The 21,457-nt window shown below is 49.5% G+C and overlaps 1 protein-coding gene across 2 annotated transcripts; it reads left to right on the forward strand.

The window, feature by feature from the left end:
• Window positions 1-10,836: 10,836 nt before the first annotated feature.
• Window positions 10,837-18,288, forward strand: ANGPTL4 (angiopoietin like 4). 2 transcript variants are annotated; one of them, XM_042479973.1, is made up of 6 exons: window positions 10,837-10,917; window positions 12,154-12,292; window positions 16,011-16,124; window positions 16,637-16,735; window positions 16,923-17,198; window positions 17,888-18,288. In XM_042479973.1, the coding sequence occupies exons 1-6, from the start codon at window positions 10,876-10,878 to the stop codon at window positions 18,067-18,069; spliced, it is 852 nt and encodes a 283-aa protein (XP_042335907.1). In that variant the 5' UTR covers window positions 10,837-10,875; the 3' UTR covers window positions 18,070-18,288. The 2 variants fall into 2 exon arrangements, with proteins under 2 accessions (XP_042335907.1, XP_042335908.1); XM_042479974.1 differs by lacking the exons at window positions 10,837-10,917; window positions 12,154-12,292 and adding an exon at window positions 12,322-15,882.
• Window positions 18,289-21,457: the final 3,169 nt, after the last annotated feature.

Here is a 21,457-nt window from a genome sequence, read left to right on the forward strand (position 1 = left end):
GGAAAGCGGCCCTGTTTTGGAGCCTTGAGCGGTGAATAATTCAGGGCTGGGAGTCCAATTGAGATTAAAGGAGCCATACTGCCTTTGCAATATTTATCATGGTGGAGTGTCACTAATGGATCTTCCAGGGGTCTGGTGGGATTCGATCCCGGGGGAGGCCGGGAAGATAACCTTTGTGCAGTGGATGGGGCGAGCGGATCGAAAAGGGGGCCCTCCTAATGGCAGCCGATCGCTTGATGAACTGCTACCTTGCATTAAAACTAACAAAGAGTGATTGACAAATGCGGAAGGCACTCTTCACATGCTCAGAGGTTGTGAGAGAGGAGTGACTGGCTTAGGAGCAGAGAGACCATCTCTTGTGTACAATGTATGGATTTTTGTTGTGTGCTTCAAGTCATCTCCAACCCTATCACACGGTTTTCTTGGTAAGGTTTGTTCGGAGGGGGTTTGCCTTTGCCTTCCTCTGGGTCCGAGAGAGTGTGGCTTGTCACCTGATGGGTTTCCAGGGGCGAGCAAGGATTCAAACCCTGCTCTCTAGAGTTGTAGCCCAAGGCTCAAACCACCACAACATGCTCTTTCTCGAGGCACTAAATTGATCTTGGGAGCTAAACAGGGTGAGCCTTGGCTAGTTCTTGGATAGGCGATCAGTAGCAAAGTGCTGTCAGGTCCTTATTTTAATGTATGGGGCAGAGCAGGAAAAGATACACACCCAAATCAAGGTGTTCAAATACAGCTAAAAGGGGTAAGAAATACACACTGGCCATAAATAGACAGTGTGCAAAATTGGCACCTCCGTAAGATGCTAAAATAGTGCACTATGTAAGTAAACAACAGTCAAGCGCAAGGCTAAGATTTGTTTTTGTGCTAATTTTGCCTCCGGTGTAATTATAGCCCGTGTGGGTGTTTTTTATTTTCCCCATCCATCACTTTTCGCCCTGTTGTTAAATCTCTCGAGGTACACAGTGACCTTGTCTGTTTTTGTTTTTGTTCTGCATAGAAGCCAAAAGCAGCCCAGTTATTAGAGGCACCAGGGCTCTCTGGCAGAGAAAGCGAAACATGTCAAGAAATTGCAAATCCCAGAATTGAATTGCATTGAGCCACGGCAGTTCAACCGGTGTCAAACCACATGAATTCTGCAGTACGGCTGCAGCTCAAATGACACTCGGCCCCAGGAGGGCAGGAGGAGAGGATCACCATTCCCTGCAAAGGTTCCAAAATTAGCCTAATTTTCATTTTATAGCAAAGGTACTTCCCTTTGGCTTTCATTTTGATTTGAGAAAAACCACTTAAGGGAGTTAATTCCAAGGCGCGGGTTCCAATGAGGGTCTTTATTTATTAATTGTTTAATAAATGAGGGACATTTGTATTCCCTCTCTGCCAACTGGGAAACCAGGCCATGAGTCGTGGGAGCCTGGGTGCAACTGGGAGATAAGGGTGAAAGTCCCAGCCAGATTTCCCAGGGAAAGGAGCAAGGCCATACGCACCAGCCAGGCGTAAACAAGGCATTTATCGGAGTGCCAGAGGCCTTGGGACGCTTGGGACGGCTATATTAAGCCATAAACACCCTTGTTTTCCTACCGAATGAGAAGGGAGGCATGGAACAAGGAGGCTAGATTGTGGGGTGTGAGAGTCAGGTGTGGGAGACTCTTCTGGTCCCAAAGGTTTCAGCAAAAGGCAAGCAACCTTGGCTAGAAATCCATCAAGGCATAGAATTGTAAGGGAGATCCCCAGAGGCCATCTAATCCAACCCCCTTCTGCCAGGCAGGAATCGTGAAAGATGCCCACCCAGCCACCCTTCAAAGCAGCCCATCGTCCACTGCCACAGCCAAGAAGGTCCTCCTCTGTGTTTAAGGGGAATCTTGTCTTTGGAGCCTCTTCTCGGGAGCAGCAGAAGACAAGCTCTCTCCATCTTCTGCGTCGTGCCCTGAAAGATGCCAGTCTCTGAGCCATTCGCTGCCGGTCCCTGGTAAGTTTCTAGCAAAGAAAGAATGGTACCCGATGGACACAAATATGATGCCAGGTCCCAATAGGAAGGAATAATTGCAGTTCCCCCACTTTTCAAGTGTTATGTTAAACAATTCAGGTTCTTAATTACTGATTTATTCCATTTTTCTTTCTCCATGAACCTCATTGCAGACAGTAAGGGATGCTGGAGTGGAGGCAGATGCTGTTTTCCTTGTGTGTTATGTTAGATTCAAACCCTGTTCTTTCACAGCTCGGATTTGATTGCATTTTGAACGTGTGCATCCTAATACTGTTGGCTTGTATTTCCGCAGCCCTATGTCACCCTTTCCTCAAAGCTGATGCTGCTAAAAAGCTTCCAGTTAGACAGAGGACAAGGGGAAAGGACGACTGGGTGGATGTCAAAGACATTTTGTAAGAATGAGCTTCTTTCTCAGAGGCTTTGTTAATGGAGGCACATCTGTGCTGGAAATGTTGCGCCTTGCAAGATGGAGGGACCTCAAAGCCAGCTGTAACAAACTTGGCGAGGGGAAATACAAGTTGGAATAGTGTAGGAGGAGGTTTTTGGGTCCGGGACCAGCTGCGAATCCCTCCTGTAGGCCTTAGTGTCCTCTGCATCCAACTTGTGCGTCTTGTCAGCTGTCGGGGCGGATCAAGGCCATGGCTGTCCTGAGGCCTGTTCCCGTTCGGTTGCATTAATTAATCCCAAGAATTCAAATCATTTGGGCTGACGGAGTGCTCTCATTATGCCAGCGCTGACACTGGGGAGTCGGGTGATTAAAAGATAAATTAATGTGAATGAGTAGATGGAGACAGGTCTTTCTTTCTTTCTTTCTTTCTTTCTTTCTTTCTCTCACTCTCTCTCTCTTTCTCCAGAGACTTTCTCAAAGGATGATGGACTCTTGCTGCAGTATGTAAGTTTTCCTGGATTGGGTCCTCCAACTTGCAAAGGCTCTCTAAATAAAGGATATACACTTGTCCCTCCGTATTCGCTAGGGTTAGGGGCACAAGACCCCCGTGAATATGGGAAAACCACAAATAACAAAAACACCATGGTTTTACCTGAGAGGACGCCTCTCTAGGAATCTCTAGGTCTTTCAGTGCAATTCTGTGGTCAACGTCCGACAGACACTGACCATAGAACAAACCTGGTGTACAAAATTACCTTCTGGCGGTGCGTATAAGGTGGATACGCAACATACATTCATTTCATGTTTGGACTAGTTGGTTCCCACTTCCAAGAAATCTCATTTGGTAGAGGGAAGTATTTCAACATCTGGAAAACTCGAACCCAAAACACTTCTGGTCCCAGGCATTTTGGGTAAAGGAGATTTAACCTGTAGATGTGTGTTTTAGAATGGCAAGTTGTGAGCAAATGCGGTTGGCACTTAATGGTTGTTACTTTGATTGCATTCACACTGGAGAAATAACCTGGTTTGGCACCACTTTAACTTGTTGTATGGCTCTAAGGCTATGGAATTTCTGCGGATTGGCGTTTTTTGTGGCCCAGGCGGAGCGGAGCTCCGCTCTGGCCCACAACAAACTCCAACTCCAGAATTCCATAGCCTTAGAGCCATACAACAAGTTAAAGTGGTGCCAGGTTATTTCTCCAGTGTGGATGCGACCTAGTTATAATCCTTCCAAGCAATGTTATTTTCACAACCATCTGACAAGGTAAGCTTGAGGAAAGCTGGCTAAGGGGCTGGCATGAGATTTTAGACCATGTGGGAGTTTTGAACCCAGGCTGCTCCATCATTCCAAACTTATCCTTCTCCCAACGTCTGGATTCCCTCTCCCTGAGAGAGCTTTGCCCTGGCACTACTGATCTAGAAGAGGAATAAGTTGGAGAGGTTGGGGAAGGGGAAGAGTTTTTGCACCCGAGCAGCCTCCATTTGCTCACAGAAAGAGCGGCATGTGTTGAGGATGTTAGGTTTCATACCCATCCATCAGCAGTCAATTTCCCCTGACAGCCCCTAAATGCCTAGTGACCTACTTTTCCCAGTTCGTCCTTTGCTACCTCTTTGCAATCCACTTTGCCTCCACTCCTCTTCCCTTCATGCCTTCTTCATCTTTGTCTTTGCATTATTATTATTATTAGAAGCAAATTAAACACCTAGGTGAGACCGGGTTAAGAACGGGAACATTGTTTGCATACATGCATTTATTACGCGTTGTTGGAAGAGGTTGGTTCTTCCATCAAATTTGGACAACTCATACTTCTCTCCCCAAAAGCCAACATGCCTCATGGTTTTGAGCATTGGACTATGACTCGGGATCAGGTTTCAATCCCCATCAGCCATGGAAACCCAGGACAGAACCTTGAAGGGATCCCATAGTTTCTTCTCTCTCCAAAATGGGCAGCTTAGGTTGGAATCTCATTTCTTGCCTATTTGAATCTTTGGTTTCATGTTTTAGCAGAAAGAGTCCATCGAAGCCTCCTACAAATCCTGCTTCTTCTAGGTGTTTCCTTTGCACCCCTACTTCATTTCCCCCCGGAAACAAATACGGATGTGGCTGCAGGGTCGTGTGGCACACAATGTGAGTCTAGTAGCCCACATGTACCATTCTGAATGAAGGGACAAAGCCCTTGTGCTGGCACCAAATTAAAACCTGTTTTATTGCTCCAATATGAAAGGATTGTTGTGGACTTTGACTTGGGCTGGTGCTGCACTGCGAACTAATGCAGTTTAGCCACTGCTTTAACTGCCCACAACTACTCCAACTTCCAGAATTCATAGCCTTCAGCCAGAAAAGAATTAAGCAGTGCCAAACCAGGTTATCTCTCCATGTGTGGTGCAGCAACGTGCATCCATTCTGCACGTGCAGATTCAGCCTTTTTGGAAAAATGCTCCTCCTCCTCCTTCCCAACACCTGGTCAACATGGCTGTAGCTGCTGCTTTCGAAAACACTGGATAAATGTTTTTCCAGGGCCCGGTGACCCGGTTCCCAAATCCGTCTCCTCCCTTGATGGGATCCAAAGCGAGGGTTTCTTGGGAAAAGAGGAGTTGGTTTCTTGGAGGCCCTGACTTTTTCCAAGCAGACCGGGTCCTAACCTCCTGTATTCTGGGTTTAGCTCCTCATTTACTCAGAATACAGGATGCTAGGACCCTTGTCTGCTGGAATGAACGTAACGTTCGTTTTCCCCGCACGACAGGTCCTAACCTCCTGTATTCTGCGCAAATAGGAGCTAAACCCAGAAATACAGGATGCTAGGACCCTTGTCTGCTGGGAATGAAAGTATCACTGGTAAGCACCACGTTCGTTTTTCCTGGGAAAGCAGGACTTTGGGGTCAAAAGAAGGAGAAGGTGAAGGCCAGGCTATGTCCTCTCCGCCTGCTGAAGATGGCCTTTTCCAGCTGTGCAAAAGTTAAAGGGGGAGAGTGTCAACTTTGTGTGTGCAATACAGGTCTTCTTGGGGGACAAGGCCTCAAAAGATAAGACTTGGGTCAGCCACAGTTATTATTGTCATTATGTGGCTTCATGTGATCATGGAGAAACCCTCTGCTAGGCTTTTCTGGGCCACATATTTTTGGGGGGAGGATGTTATTTGACTAGATTTGACCAAGGTCACTTTGACTTGCATTTGTCCAGTGTCCCCGCTGAAGACAAGAGCGTGTTTTGGTTTACTTGTTGTGCAGCTCGGATCAAGGTTTTGTCAGTGCCAAGGCAGAGGTGAAACGGTGCCAAGCACCACACTTGGGGATTAAAGAGGAAGCATTGGGTCCCATTCAAAGTTTACAAAACACCACTTGACTGCAGCCCCCCTAAAAAATCACCCTGCAACCATTCTCCCTGAAAGACCCCCTCCGCTGTCATCCTGTTGAAATGCTCGAAAAGGGCCGATCCAGAGAAGACCTGACACCCAAAGCCAAATGTTTGGGGCTCGGTGTGCAGTTTCTCTCCTCCTTTAACAGCTGCGAAGGCTTCAAGGGTAAGGTGAATCCGCTCTGGGTTTATTCCAGAATTGAAAGCAGTTAACCCTGGTGCTGAAACATGGTTGAGGGCATTTTTAATTTTTGAGTGTCCATCTCGTCTAGTAGGAAACATCACTAAGCCCCCTGAAAGATGCCCATCTCTGCTCAAGATGGGGATATTCAGCAGAATCATTCTATCGAGTCAATTTACAGTAAAACAAATTAATTCTGTTAAGGTGAACCCTTCGGTTTGCGTTTTGTCTCTGGAGGGCAGAAAACAAGTGGCATCCCTTCAGGTATTTAAAGTGGCTCCTATCAGGTCCCCTCTCCGTCTTCTCTCTCTCAAGGCTGAAGATATCCAGGTCCTTCAGCCCTCCCTCCGAGCCTTGCTTTCCAGACTTTTCGATCCCCTCGTTTCGTTCTCAGTCCAGGGTCTGGCGCAGAAGCCGAAGCGGACGGCGAGGTGTACGTGGCGGAGCGCAGGCGCGCCCAGGAGGCCCACGCTGAGCCTTTCCCCTTGCTCCACTTGGGTCCTAGCCAAAGCCTAGGCAACGGTTCTGATGGGAAGGTGGTGGCAAAGGAGCCAAGGGCCAGGCAAGCAGCTGAGGTGCTGTGGGTGTGTTTGTGTGTTGTGTGCCTATGTGTGTGTAGTCACGGTGTCCAGGACATTGCTTCCTTTCAGCCCTTTGCCCAAGGCCCAAGCCATAACCTTCCTGGCCCTTGCGCACAATGCGCCTGCAATGGCATAAGCGCAGGGCCCTCTCCTCCTGCAGCCAGGGGGAGGAAGGCGCATGTGGTTCCAATGCACACTGAGCTGTTATATGCTTCTCTCCATTTCACAGAGGCTTCTATTCTTAAACCACTGCCTCCCTCCTGCCTTCCTTGCAGGAACGAACAACCACCCCGGCCCTCCCTGACGCTCTGGGAGACCTCAGATTTCCCGGGCGGCTGCTGTGCCTTTCGCACAGTAACCTCAGATGGATGGGGAAGGAGGGAAGAAAAGATGCAGGCTTCTTGTGCAACATCCACCTCCAGCAAACAAAAGGAGGTCTATTATCAGAGGGAAGGAGGCCTTGTTTCAGCTCTGAATGTGTCCCTCGTCCTCTTCATGCAAAGACTCCTTTGCTTTTTTTCCAGGGTATTGCAGTGGAGTCCTCCATATCCACAGATTTTTAAATGTATTGAAATATTTTAAAGTTACCATCTCTACCCGACTATAAGTCGAAGTCATGTATGATTCGGGCGGTTTTGGGGCCAAAGTGATGGATTGTGGATACGTCGAGGGTAAGACTTAAGGGGATGTAACAATGGATGCCAAAGGATGTTGCCAAAGGAAAACGAGCCAAAGAACATAGAAAATTCTGGCAGGCATCACTGTTTGTGCTCATCCGAAAGGCTGGATGGATGAGAGAGTAGATAGAGGGGATCCATGCTTCTTTTGGTGCCCCAGGATGGACTAAGTGCCTCACCTTTTACCACTCTGTTCAGAGGAAGAGGATGGTTCTTTTAAATATGATAGAGTTAAAGTATAGTACTTGCATCGACCTGTGGATAAGTCGACCCAGTTTTTTTGGAATCAGTTATTTGACTAAAAATTCTCTCCTTACACAGGAGTATATGCAGTATACATTCCAAAAAGCCAAGCTTGATTTTGCCATCTTTATCGGGGCACCATTTTACTCTGCCGTTGAATTGAATGGGACTTGAGCATCCACCAGATGTTGATATCCAGGGAGGGTCCCAAACCAAACGGAAGAAGGCAGGGACTTGGAGGGGATGGAAAAGAAGCACAAGGTGGGAGGAGGCTGGTGCCTTTAGCCAGGGATTCCCATCCTAGGAGCAGGTTCAACTGGATGACCCCAGGGTCTCTTCCAGCTCTGTCATTCACTTAAACTGTTTTTGCACTTGGAAAAGGCTGCCCTGTGGGTTTTCTGCGGAGGAACGACATTGGCCTGGCGATGGGTGGGTGAGTGGATGTCTGCTTGGGATTTACCCAGGACTCTTTCCCCAGCATCTTTGAAATGTAAAAAGTAAGTCACCGCCACCAGGAAGCCAGAGGCAGGAGATGGCCACTGAGTCAATGAAGGCGGAGGAGCTTTGGCACGTGGCATCCTCTAGCAACTGTGGGGGCCTGGTGCCCAGGTTGGGCCACGCCCTGTCGCCAGCCATGGGGCCCCTATTCCTGGGTCTGTGAAAGGCCAGTTTTGATATGTAGATAGAACCAGTTCCTCCTCCTCCTCTTCCATAAGTGGATCCATATTTGCAAAACCACTTCCTTCCATCTCCACTTGGAGCAGGCCTTTTGCAAAGCTAGTGGCCCTTACTTGCCTGTTGACCCCAAGACATTTTGCATTTAAACTGGTATTAAGCCGGCCAGGAGACACGGCGCCACAAACCCTTGGTTCAATGGCTTCTAGGATGGAAATGAATGATACTGTTCTGTGAATGAGGCATTGCTATTGTAAACCCAGGACACAACAGGGGACTTTTCGATCCATCAGGATGCAGCGCCATTCTCCATTTGGCTTGGAGAGGGTTGGAGCATCCTTCTGCTGTTGTTGGCTAACAATTCTGTGCTCCAAACAACAACAACATGATCTGATGAGATATATAGTTCTTCAGTGTGAAAGGGCCGCTGCTAGAGTACCTTGGGGAGAAAAAGCATCGCTTTAGGCTTGGCTCTCCTCCGCACGACGTCCGCATCTCTTCTCCTGTTCTGGCTTGCCTTTTTCTTTCTTGGCTTTTTCCGGAGCAATCCATGCGCAAGTTTGTGTCATGCTGAAACTTTTCCACACTTTGGGGTTTCAACCGTGGGAGAAGGAGGCAGCAAAGGGACTGCCTGGAAGAACAACCGGCATCACAACCCAATAGTAGCCATGTCACCATCATCCTCATCACACCAGCTCTCCCTTTCCTTCCCAAAAACCAACCATCCTGGATGTGCCTTTGGAAGAAGGCCTCCAGTCCAGTCCTCCCTTGATGCTGGGTCTCTTCAGGTTCATCTTACGTCAACCTGAAGGCAAACCCATCATAGAGGTTTTGCCATTGGACTCACAGTTGATCTACTCCGGGGAAGTGCTTTGAGCGTTGGACAACTACAACTCTGGAGGCCAGCGTTCGAATCCCGGGAAACTTGTCAGGTCACACTCTCTCTAGCCTCGAGGAAGGCAATGGCCAGCTCCTTCTGAAGAGAGCCTTTGAGAGCCATGAGTCCCAGCAGCAGCTGTCCCATCCAGGAGTTGCCTGCCTGCCTGCCTCCCTTCTCTCGCTGGGTGTCTTCTGCTGGCCCCACCCCAAAAAGCCAGCCCTGGAGAGGCCTGGAGGAGGAGAGGAGAAGCCCCCTGGTTGCTGGAGGCAAGGCCAGGGTCTGGAGGAGGAGGAAGGGAGGAAAGGAGGGCAAGAGAGAAGGAGGAAGGAGGAGGAGGAGGAGGAGGGACGAGCCGGGCGGCCGTCTATAAAAGGGGGGCTCTGTTCTCCCGGCCTCAGAAGCGTCTCTTCTGGCGTGCCCCTCTTGGCAGGCTCCCTCAGCTCCCTGCCTTCCTTCCCCGGAGAGAGGAGGAGGGGGTCATGGCCGGCCGGAGGCTGCCTTCCTGCGCTGCTGCTGCTGCCCCTGGGGCTGCTGCTCCTCTGGATCCCCGGCGGCGCCCAGTCGGCCAAGGGGGGCGGTGGCGTGGGGGCGGGGTCCTCCGTGGGCGCGGGCGGAGGAGTGTCCTTGCTGGCGCACGGGCTGCTGCAGCTGGGCCACGGTCTGAAGGAGCACGTGGACGAGCCGGGCCCAGCTGCGGGAGCGGCCCTCCGCCTGGCCGCCCACAACCGCCCTCCCTCTCGCCCGCCTCCAGCGGAGCAGCACCAGCAGCGCCGCGCCCTGCGCCTCCTCGACCGGCGCCTCCTCCGCCTCCAAGAAGGAGATGGAGATGGAGAAGGAGGAGAGCCCCCGCAAGGAACCAGCCTCCTCCTCCGACGGCGCCCCGGGACACAGACCGACCCCGCAGCGGCAGCGGACAGGTAAAGGGAAGGAGGTGCGGCACTCTGTACCTGCCCAAGGGAAACCCAGAGATGGAGCATTGGCAGCTGCAGAGGGTTGAGGGCTCGAAAGCACTCTGCACTGCTCGGGGTGTCCTTGTCGGACCTTGGAACCCAGAGGGGGGTTGTCGCCGCTGGCTGGTCCGAGGCACTCCAGACATGTTCAAGAAGGGTGCCTTTGCTAGAGCTGGGAACCCAGGAGAGTTTGCCGCTGGAGGCGGTTGTTGGGTGAAAGGCTCTTTGCCCACACTCAGAGGTCCCCTTATCACAGCTTGGGAGGAGTGCCAGAACCATTATACTGGACTGTATTAGACTGGTGCAGATGGAGACGGCTGTGAGGGCCAAAAGCACTTCCGCATATGCTCGGGGGTGTCTTGGTTAGAAGTTTGGGAACCCAGAGGGGGCGTTTTGGCCACTGGGGTAGTTGAAGGTTGAAGCCCTCTGTCCGTGCTCAGAGGAGCGTCTTTGACAGCACTGGGAACCTAGAGAGGAGTGCTAGAACATCCTGCTAGAGGTGGTGAGAGGGGTGCAGGTGGGGATGGCGCGAGGCACTTGTACGTGGTCAGGGACACCCTCCTCAGAGCTTGGGAGCCCAGGGGGGAGTTTTGCAACTGGAGGTGGTTGGAGGGTCAAAAGCACTCTGCACATGCACAGGGGTGTCTTGGCTAGAGCTTGGGAACCCAGAGGGGGAGTGTTTGCCATTGGACGGTTGAAGGGTTGAACGCCTCTGTCTGTGCTCAGAGATGCCCTTGTCAGAGCTCTGCTCTGGACCCAACAACAAACTCCAACTGCCAGAATTCCACAGCCTTGAGTCAGGGCGTTAAAGCGGTATCAACTGGTCATTTCCCCAGTGTGGATGCAGCCTCTGAATGCCTTTTTCAGGGGTACATCCTTGGGTCCCTTTCAGAAACTGGTGAGCCTCAGAACTCAAAGATGGAGGAGCTTTTCCAGAAGATCAAGCCGCAGCAGTACGGATATGGATAAGCGAACCTGCCAGATCAAAAGCCTCCAAAGCAAGGTAATGCTTCCCTTCCTTCACTTGGAAAGCACTTTGCGCATGCTCAAAAGCCACTCTTCTCTGCTGGTTAATCACCATTTGAAGCCAATCCGAAATGGCTTCTGGGGAGGGACCCCTTTCCCTTGGTGCTGCTGGGCTCTGCCAAAGTCCTACCTGGTGCAGCAAGGTGGTTGTTGTTGTCTTAAGCAAGGATTACTCAGGGGTAAGGGGGAAAGGACATGTGAACTGGTCCTGAATGTGTGTTGGCACTGTGCCTCGCTCGCTGGCCATGCGTGGAAAACGTGGCTCCTTGGGTTCACCCTTTCTTCCAGTCGCCTCTTGTGGCCAGTATTATGTTTGCTGGAAGGAGGGGGAATCCTTACCAACTTGGCTTCTCTACAAGGTATAAAACCTGAGCGGCAGATTTTTGTCCTGCCGCAGTTGAAAACAACAGCCGTCTTACATAAGCGTCCTGGGTGAACTTGGCCTTTTACCTCCCGTCTCGAATTAAGGAAGTCCAGTTTTGCAGAATCTGCCGCAAAGCCGTTTGGCCGCCGGGAAAGGGCAAAGTTACTGATTTGTTTTAATGGCATACCTGCCAATATGTCACAGACGACAGCCAGGATTTGTGTGGCTAAGCAACATCAGTATGTTCAAGAGGGCCAGAGTTATGAATGAGGGAAACAGACAAGCTTGGAGAGGCTATGGGAGTCAAAGTGACTTACAATACCAGTTAAAACCATAGCTTATGTTGAGTTACACAGTTATTACATAAGAGTCGATTTAGAAAATTCCTATTGATTCTGGTTGGGATTAGTAATGGGAATTAGATCATGGTGGGAATTGCACAGCTCTCCAGTTGTTGTGGGGCTACATTTCCTATCCGTCCCACTAGCCAGGTGAAGAATGCTGGGACTTGTAGTCTAAGAACAGGCTCAGTTCCTGTCTTTGGCCCATTACTTTTTGCCTTACTATTAAACAGAGTGATAGAAATGCCTTGGGTTGGCTGCCCAAAGGGTCTCCCGAACCAGGTTAGCCATCACCAAACAGTCTCTAGGCTTCATGACCCTTCAGATCAAGGGAAGAAGGGCTTGTCTTAAAGATCTGGGGTATGGTTCTGCCCCTGTCCCAATGAGTGTTCCCCAGATGTACCGGACTACATCTCCCATCATTCAGAGAACAGGTTGTCTTTTCCCAGATGCTCTGCTTCCACTTTGCAAGGGCCCTTAATGTTTTCCATGTCTGCCTCCTCCCCAGGTCAACATGCTCCTTCCGCTGCATGTCAAAGGAAACGACATGGAGACCTCCAAGTGGAAAGGCAGCCTCCTCCAGGGCAGCCCCGATCGCCCCGCAAACCGTAGCCAAGGCTCCATGGCTGAAGTCTTGGAAGCGTCTGGTGAGTAGCTTTGGGAAGTTGGCTCTGCTTTCCTACTTTTCCAGCTGCTTTTAAAATGTCCCAGTTTCTCTCTCCTCCTTCCACTTCCCCCTTTTGCTTCAGTTGGGTGACGTTTGGATTCAGAAGAGAGGAAGGAGCTAAAGCTTGCACTTCCCAGTGGGCTCAGGCAAAAGCAAACCGCTGCAGCCTCTCCTCACTTCTCTGTCCATCAGCTTAATAACTTTTGCCCTCTTGACCATGAACTGGTGTTGCTTGGTCACAGTTTTTATATGTGAAAGATTGGAGGGTAAGATTGCACATTTGCAATAAGTGGCGCCACTTGGAGCAGGCCGCATTATCTGACTGGACCTCACTGAGGCCTAGGATCTTGGCTGGGCGACTGGGAATGGAGAGAAAATAGGAGCCTCCACCAAAAGGATTGGGACCAGCCAGAATAATTTTTACCGGATTTGTGGGGGGGAAATGATCTGCTCGCCTCTTCCCCGCACAGCCTTTGGTGCACATGGAGCGCACTATTGGCCCTGGCCCTGGCCCTGGGCCAAGTGTGCGAAAGGTGACACGTGCAAAGGAGGGGGTTCCCTTCCCCTCCGGAAAAGGGAGGACTAAAGGCTCTCCAGCCAAAGGGAAAAGCCGCGGGGGTCCTGGCGCCCCTCCAAGTAGGGGAAAGGCAGCGAAAGGCTGGGCTTCCCAAATGATTTCTCCTGGCTTGGGGTGGAAAAGAAATGCCAGTTCCCCATTCAGCAACGGAGAGCCAAGCCTTGCGGGGAAAAAAATCTGTATCTCTGTATTGGACCCTGGAGTGTGTTTGCATTTTTGAAGATTAAAAATAACATATTATTTCAATTTTACACACACAAAAGATAAAATTTGACACGGGGCCAATGATAACATCAACAAAACGGCAGGGATTACTCAAACAAAAAAGTTAGAAAAGGAAAAACAAAGGGGAAAGAAAAGAATTCAAAAATGGAAACATCAAGCCACCAAGACAACAAAATGTCCAGTCTCACCAAATCTCCCAAACTTAAATGGGGCAAGAGGAGGGCAGAGTGTGGGTGTGGGGGTGTTTTGTGGTTTTTGAGACAGCTGCTTTCCTTGAAATGCAGTGGATCAGCAGTAAAGAAAGTTGCCTGGTAGGTTTAGCTTCCTTTGCGACGGTGGACCTGGGAGGGAGGAATGTAAGAATGCATGGAAGGGGGTCGGGGATAAGCAGAAGGACTGGTTTATTATGGCAGGAATGTGCTTTTTGGAGGGGATGGGATGGCGGTGTTGAGGGGATGGGAAAGGAGGACCCAGCAGTAAAAGGAGGGCTCAATCTGGGCTTCTAGGTTGTTGTTAGTTGCTGTCAAAAGTCCGCTTTGACTTGTGGTGACCTGAGAGTCCTGGGTCAGTGACTGTGCTGCCCAGGTCTTGCAAACTCAGGGCAATGGCTTCCTTGTTGGAGTCCATTCCTCTGTAAAGCAGCCTTTGCCTTTTCCTACTGAGTATTAGCGATTCCTTGCTCAGCCATGAAAGCTGTTGAGTGACTGGGGCAAGTCCCACCCTCTCAGCCTCAAGGAAAGGCAATGGCAAACCCTCCCTGGACAAACCTGACCAAGAAAAGCCCAGGATAGGTTCGCCTTAGGGTCCCCATAAGTCAGAAATGACTTGAAGGCACACAACAATTGTCATCTTTCGAATGGATCGGGTTGCATCAGGATGTGTCCAAGGTTCAGTCACTTTGGCTTCTAGGGAGAATTTGATTTGCTCTTGGTACCAGAACCGGTGCCAAGAGAACTTTAGCAGTTCTTTGTTGAAGTTTAATGCCACCAAGTTAGCTTTGACAGCAAGAGACCTCCAAGAGCTGGTCTTCAACAGCATGGAGCTAATGCACCTCTTCTGCAGTCTTCCTCTTTTCACCACTTTGCATTATTGCCCTTTCTAGTGAGTGATGTGTCCAAAGCACAACAGCCTCAGTTTTGGGCATTTGGGCTTCTAGGAGGAGGCTTGGTTTGTTTTCAGACCCACTTATTGGCCTTTGTGTCTGTCCTGGGTGTCTGTAGATCTCTCCTCCAGGGCCATGTTTCAAAGAAAAGTACACTGGCTTCAATGAAAGCCTCCCCTGCTTCTCCTCTCCAGTTCTCAGGCTGAGTTGTCCTTTTCTCTGGGCTCTCCCAGATCCAATCTGTGGTCTCAACAGAAAGGAAGAGGATGCGTCTTAATGTCAGGATGACCGAGGGTGTTTTCATGCACCCACCCACCCATCCAGGAATGTGCTGTGGTCAGGATTTTGTTAGTCTGGAAGCCAGCTTCCTCCGGATGCAAGAGCAGTGACTCATGGCCCTTGTGACGGCAGGCTTGGGGACGGAATCACCAGTGTGTTGTGCAGACGTGGGCAATTTCACACTCTCTCTGTGTAGTGGTCCTGGCCTGCTTGGAAGGGATGTTATCAGGATGCCACTGGCCCTGGAGGTGTTTATTACTGTTGTCTCTGCTCCGGATTCTAGCCCAAAAGTGAAACCCCAGCTGGAAATGGGTCGGGGTTTGACCTCTTCCCTATGACTCCCATCACTCCTAGCATGACCTTGTGTGATTTCCAGTTCTGGGGATAGGGACCCAAAATCCCATTGCTTTCCTTTGAGGCTGAGAGAGTGGGACTTTGCCCAGGGCCAGGCAGGATTTGAACCCTGGTCTCCCAGAGGAGCCTGGCTCCAGTGCTCCAGCCCCAAGACCCAGGTTGGCTCTGGCATGCTGGGGTAGGTGATTCGTGAACCAAGGACCATGTGCTTTCCCTGCAAGGGTGTTGAAGGGGAAATTCCTTTGGATCTCCTTGCATGGAAGGGGTCACATCTCCCATCCCCTCCTTCCTCATTGGAGTGATGCAAGACGTCTGGTGCATGGCTTGTGCTTCCACGCTTCCACCGCATGTGTTGATGCTCAGAGAGGAATTGGGGGAAAGTTCATGTTTACACTCTTGGGTTCTCCCTCCCTCCTTCCTTCTTTCTCTTTGCAGCAGTGTTTGGAAAATCTGGGCTAAATTTACCCAGTTCTGAGCATGATGGGAAGAGAGGGGAGGGGAGGCCCCCTTTCCACTGCCACCAGCTTGGATCCGTTCCCCCACCAAGTCCAAACAGAGCCTCCCTTTGTCTTTGCATGGAGCCCATAGGACACACAGGGGGTGTGTTTGGTCTCCTTTCAGTGGAGTAAAGTCCCTTTCCCTCCTGCCACGTCTCTGCCCTATCAATCAGGTTTCCAAAGGGACTTTGGAAAGGTCTCGCTGGCAACCTCGGAGCAGAGTCCAGGCCATGGGCAAGTTCTGGGCACGTGAATGGCGTTTGCTCCAAGCCAAGGGGCTTGGCCATGTTGGACTGTCCTTGGATAGCTCTCCTTTGGTTTATTTATTAGCTACACTCAAGGTTGCATTTGTGGCTCTCTTGGTGTTGCCCTTATTCTCATATCGGCCCATCAAGGCAGACCGGGTCATGAGAGGAAGTGATGGGCTGGTCCAAAGCCCCCCTGGGAGCATTTAATGGCCACTGGGGAGGAAAGTATAGAGTTGGAAGAGACCCCAAGGGCCATCCAACCCAACCCCTGCTATGCAGGAACCCTGGGTGAGTCACACTCTCTCAGCCTCAAAGGAAGCCCATGGCAGCAAACCACCTCTGAAGAAATCTTGTCAAGAAAACCCTGTGATAAATATCTTTTCTTTTCTCCCTTCCTCCCTTTTTTTCCTCCTCAGAATTCCCAGCCAGCTGTCACCAGATTTTCCTTGATGGGGGGCAAAGCAGTGGGGTCTACCAGATCCAGCCCTCAGACTCCCCACCTTTCGAAGTCTTCTGTGACATGACTCCAGGTATCTATCTGTCTAGAAAGAGAGATTGAAAAGGAGAGAATGTGTTTTATGGATTGGAGTTCTGGGTTTGAATCTGTCCTTAGCAAGGAGATTACAGCTTGGACTTGGCAGGGCATCTAATGCCCTGGACTTTATTTTTTGTTAAATCAGTAGTTTAGTCCCTGTTTTTCTCAGGAGAGGAAAGCAAAACCGTTTAAAGCCTAGTTAGACCCCTGACTTTCTTGCTGTGTTTTTAAACAACTCCATATCAGAGCAGAATTCAAAGACACAGTTGTTTTAGTATGAAATATCAGCATGCAAAGGTATCTTTGAGACTAGCTGAGCGAAATAAGTGTTCCTAGACTTGGTCTCCTTCCTCAGAATGTGAGATTACGAAAAGTTTATGCTGCAACTTCTTTGAGTTAGTCTCAAAGGTGTGACTTTGCCTAACAATAATAGCAGTTGGTGTTGGTAGATGGCTGTGGATGGCTTGCAAATTGATCTTCTTCCCTTTTGTTTTTTGGGATTCCCAGGTAACGGAGGCTGGACCGTGATCCAGAGGCGGCTAGATGGCTCTGTCGATTTTGACCAGCTGTGGGAAGCCTACAAGAACGGCTTTGGGAATCTTACTGGTAGGTGGCTTAAGGGGTCTTCCTCACTGGGCTATCCTCCATATGACATCCACACTTAACTCCAACCTCAGTAAGACTATCATGTCTCTTCCCCAGGCTAAACCTATCCAACTCCCTCAGTTGTTCCTCATAGGGCTTGGTAGTTTCCAGATCTTTCATCATTTTGCTGTTTGTTTGCTCTCTGTAGGAGATTTCTGGCTGGGCTTGGAGAAGATCCACCAGATCACGAAGGATGGTCGGTTCCATCTCTTGATCGAGTTGCACGATTGGGAAGGGAACTCCCAGAAAGTGAAGTTCCTCTTCAGCCTTGGGGGAGAGGAGACGGCGTACACCCTCAGCCTCCTGGGACCCATCCTTGGCGAGCTGGAGAACGCCATGGGCGACTTCCCGCAGCTGCCCTTTTCCACGCGAGATAGGGATCATGACCTCAAGGGAGACGCCAACTGCGCCAAGCACCTCACTGGTTAGTGCCTGTGGAAAATAACTTAGCCCCAGGGTATTTGGAGGACCTTATTCTCCTTATATGATTCTGCCCATATCTTCAGATCTTCTGGGGCGTCTTTCTCTCTGTCCCACCATTTCACGGGCACCTCTGACGGGAACATGTGAGACGGGGGCTTCTTGGTGGTTGCCCCTAAACTCTGGAACTCCTTTCCTAGAGAAGTTAGACTAGCACCCTCCATGCTATTCTTTCAGATAAACCCTATTAAGGGCCTTAAATGTGTTTGATTACTCTTCTTTCTCATGGTCATGAGTAAAGAAAATAAAGCGACAAATTGCGAAGTCCAGGGTTCAGACCTTACCCATTGCTGTGAACTCTTTGGGCCAGCCTTTCCCCAACTTGGTACCCTCTAAGTGTCCCAGACTACATTTCCCAATGAGCTGTGCTGGCTAGGGATGGTGCACATTGGAGTTCCAGGCATTGATCGAAGGGTGGCTAGTTTGGAAGAAACTTCTCAGGAGGTTGACTGTAGATGGTGAAAGGCTTTCACGCTGGGAAATTGACCATTTTTGTGCCATGAGGGCCTTTTCCAATTTTGCCTCTGATCTTACTAGACTAGTAAAAGGTGTTTAGCAGTATAATTTTGTCTTAAAATTAACATTTCCGTGGAAGTCTCCTCGGTTGACGCCTGTCCCCTCTTCCTCCTTCAGGAGGCTGGTGGTTCAGCACTTGCGGCCATGTCAACCTCAATGGCAAATACTTCCGCTCCATCCCGCGCCAGCGACACGAGAGGAAGCAGGGCATCTTCTGGAAGACATGGAAGGGACGCTACTACCCCTTGCGTGCCACCGCCATAAAGATCCGACCTACGGAGCGGGGGGCAGCATCCTAAAGGCACTGCTGTCCGACCACTGGAGAAACACGGGGTGGCCCTTGATCCTACAACATGTGGCCACGTCTTGTTGCTTCTTTTGGTGGGGATGGGGGAATGAAGAAGGGAGTGCCCCACAGACTCCAAAGAAGCCTTCCTTAAATTGATACCAGGCTGCCATGCTAACCGCTGGCTCCTTGGTTGGGTGCAGAGTGGTGACCTAGGAGGGTTGGGGAGGGAAAGGAAAGGACTTCCATGTTCGTTGGAAGGGGTTAAGTGGTGTTGGGCCTTGAAGCCAGGTGCTCTCCGAAAGGATGTTTTTGCGGTTCGTTTGGATGATCCCTGGTGCTGTTCTGTGAGCGTTCCCCTACAGGTCAGGTTTGTCACATTCCTGCAGGTCAAAGATGTGTTTTGATGCTCTTCTCCTTGTGCGTTGAAATGAGAGAGAGGTGGCCAGTCTTTCAGCCACACTTGGCCTCTCCCCATGCATCATTTTTAACAATCTGTGTGCATGTGTGTGTGTGTATGATCTTTCCCTCCCTTCTTGAACCAAAAATGTTCCTGTGGACTGTTGGGCGATGAGGAAGAGGGCACAGGTTCAGCTTCTCCTAAGAACAGAGGTGTCCCATGGCGGAACCAGTTCTGAAGGATGCCCAAAGAAATCTTACCTGCCTGAGGCCATCTCTGGGTACAAAATGCAGGCAAATAAAATGAACCAAGGAACAGAGCCAGCCATGGTAAATTGGGCCACACTTTGGCTAGCTCTGTTCCTTGGTTTGTTTTATTTGCCTGCATTTTGTACCCAGAGATGGCCTCAGAGGCGGGTAGGATTTCTTTGGGCATCCTTCAGAATTGGTGCCCACGTTTTTCCCCCAGAGTGTTCTGGGGCTTTCCCACAATGCTCTGGGTAATCCAGCTGCCTGGCGCTGTGCAGAGATTTTTTAATGTTTTGGAAGGGATGGAAGAAGCAAAGCTGTGGTCAGCCATGCTGATGTTCAGGGAGATGCCTGGTGTTGCCAGGAATGGGGCAGAACATGGAAATGATACCTGCACATAGTCTAAATCTCCCTGCAATTGATAAAAAACATCATAATAAAGGACCATTTAGCATCTTGAAAGGAACTGTCTTCCATATGGTACAGCTGTCCACTCTCAGACCAACGTTTCCTTGGACAAATTGCCATTTGTTTTGCCTTGGTTGGCATTAGGCTCCAATGACGGAGCTGCCATGAAGGGCATTTTGGTGGAGCTGGCTGAACACAGGGCATCCCTTGGCCCCACAAGAGGGACCCAAAGTGGCTGCAAACCAAGCTAGGCTCCCCCAGTTTCCTTCCTCTTCCTCCTCCTCCATATGCGTGCGTATGTGTGCGTTTTAAGTCATATTGACTCAATTGACTCCCACGATAAGCTGCTTGTTTTTGTACATAATGGTTGTGCTTGTCGGTCTGCTGGTTTTTAAGAGTGTTTTATCCTGCCTTTTTAAAAAAAACCAGTTGTTCCTGTGGTTGAATATCATTGAATACTGTGGTTGTTGTAACTTATAAAAGGTTGCCTTGGATGGACCCAAGTGAGGAGAGCAGGGTGTCATTTCTTGCTCCTTGCTTTTCCATGTCGTCTTCTCTTTTTTTACATGCTTGACACACGTCAGTGAATTTTTTTTTAATGAATTAAAAATTAATAAACCAAAACTCGTTTCAGTTGTGATTCTGTGACAAAGTACACTGTGGCTGGTCCTTTTGGAGGTAAGTTGTCTACTCTCTGCATAGGGTTGTTGTGCCTTTGTTTTGCTAAGAAGCTGCTTTGCAATTTCAGCAGAAAGGCACTCTGCATATCACTCAGAGGAACCATGTCCAAGAGCAAATGCATTGCCCTCTTTGCAGAATGAGCAAGCTTCCAAGACCCCAAAACACAGAAGTAAAAACATATCCCTATCCCAGTTCAGAATCTAAAAATGACTGGACTGTGGCATTAATAAAAGCTGATTGTTTCTATGCGTGCTCAGAGGCACTCTTGTCTTTGAGCTTACTTTAAAAATAAACCTCTCAGGAGATGTGCTCCGAATCTCTTAGATAAAAAGGTTAGTTTTGTTTTGCTTTTGGGAGCAAGGAGAGTTAAGTTCTGGGGCCAGGAAGGAGGAAAATGCATTGCATGTCCCATCTCCTTTGGAAATGTAGGAATTGGAAATTCTCGTTAAATAAAAGACGCCACAGCTCCGCTTGGTGGACATCAGCTGTCACTGTCTCTGCCAAGGGGCCTCCATTCTGCAGCATCTTATTGATGCTCAAATGTGCAGCTGTTGGGTTTGTGAGGAAAGAGAAAAGCCCTTAGCCATATTCTCCTTTTCCTCTCCAGTTGTCTTAGCATTAATCCGTTGTGTATGGATTAATGTTCATTAGTTCCACGTATATTTCACCTCTCCTGCCACCAAAATGCCCTGCATGGCTTTCTCCTTTGCCTGCTTTATAGAATCATAACAAGGAAAGGCAAACCCAGGAAATTGAAGAGTTCTAGGTGGGAAAGATCTTTCAATGTCTTGCTTTTTGCACTGCTAGGAATTTGGGGACTGAAAGGAAATTTCATTTGGGGGCAGAGTTCTTATGGGGGACTGAGAACGCCTTCGTTTGGCACCTCCTGGAGCTCTGCTGCCCCTGAAATAAATGAATTTATTCTGCATCTTAAGGAAGCTGTTCAGATGGTCAGTAAGGCCAGGGTATAAAACGGCCTCCCTGACCCTCTCCTGGTGGCCAAAGTGACCGAGGGACATTGCAACTTGCAAAATAAAGAGTATTGCCCCCAAATAAGAATGCTGACCCCTAAAATGAAAATTTCCTTGAGTCTCCAAATCTGTTGCATTGCAAAGAGTGAGATGCTCAAAACTCTTCACAGGGTGAAGGCTTCTCTCAGTTTGCCTTTCTTTGCTCTCTTGGCCTGGGCCTTTTTTTTTAAATGGACGCTTAACTTATATTTCTCAAAACTCAGCTGAATTAACCGACTGCAAAGATAGAAATTTGAGAAGGAAAATGTTATGGTGTGCGTGTCTGTCCCCAAATTCCTGACTCCATTTTGCTACCCACTGCAGCTGAACTCTCAGACTTGGGCTGCATGCATCTGCATGGCAGAAATAAGTGGTTTGGCACCGCTTTTAACTACCACAGCTCCTTGCTATGGAATTCTGGGATTTGGAGTTTTGTGAGGTAATTAGTCCTCTGTCTGGTGCCTCACAAAACTACAAATCCCAGGATTCTATAGCATGGAGCCGTGGCAGTTAAAGCGGTGTCAAACTGCATCAGTTTCGCAATGCGGACGCAGCTTTGTTTAGCAGATATATTGCGGTTGGCAGTAGGAAAACCAGTGTGAGGTGTACAAGGGAGCCATGATACACAGTGACCCAATGAATGTGAAAAATCCT

Source organism: Sceloporus undulatus, chromosome 7 (assembly GCF_019175285.1).
Source record: "Sceloporus undulatus isolate JIND9_A2432 ecotype Alabama chromosome 7, SceUnd_v1.1, whole genome shotgun sequence".
In the NCBI taxonomy this organism is placed as follows: Eukaryota; Metazoa; Chordata; class Lepidosauria; order Squamata; family Phrynosomatidae; genus Sceloporus; species Sceloporus undulatus.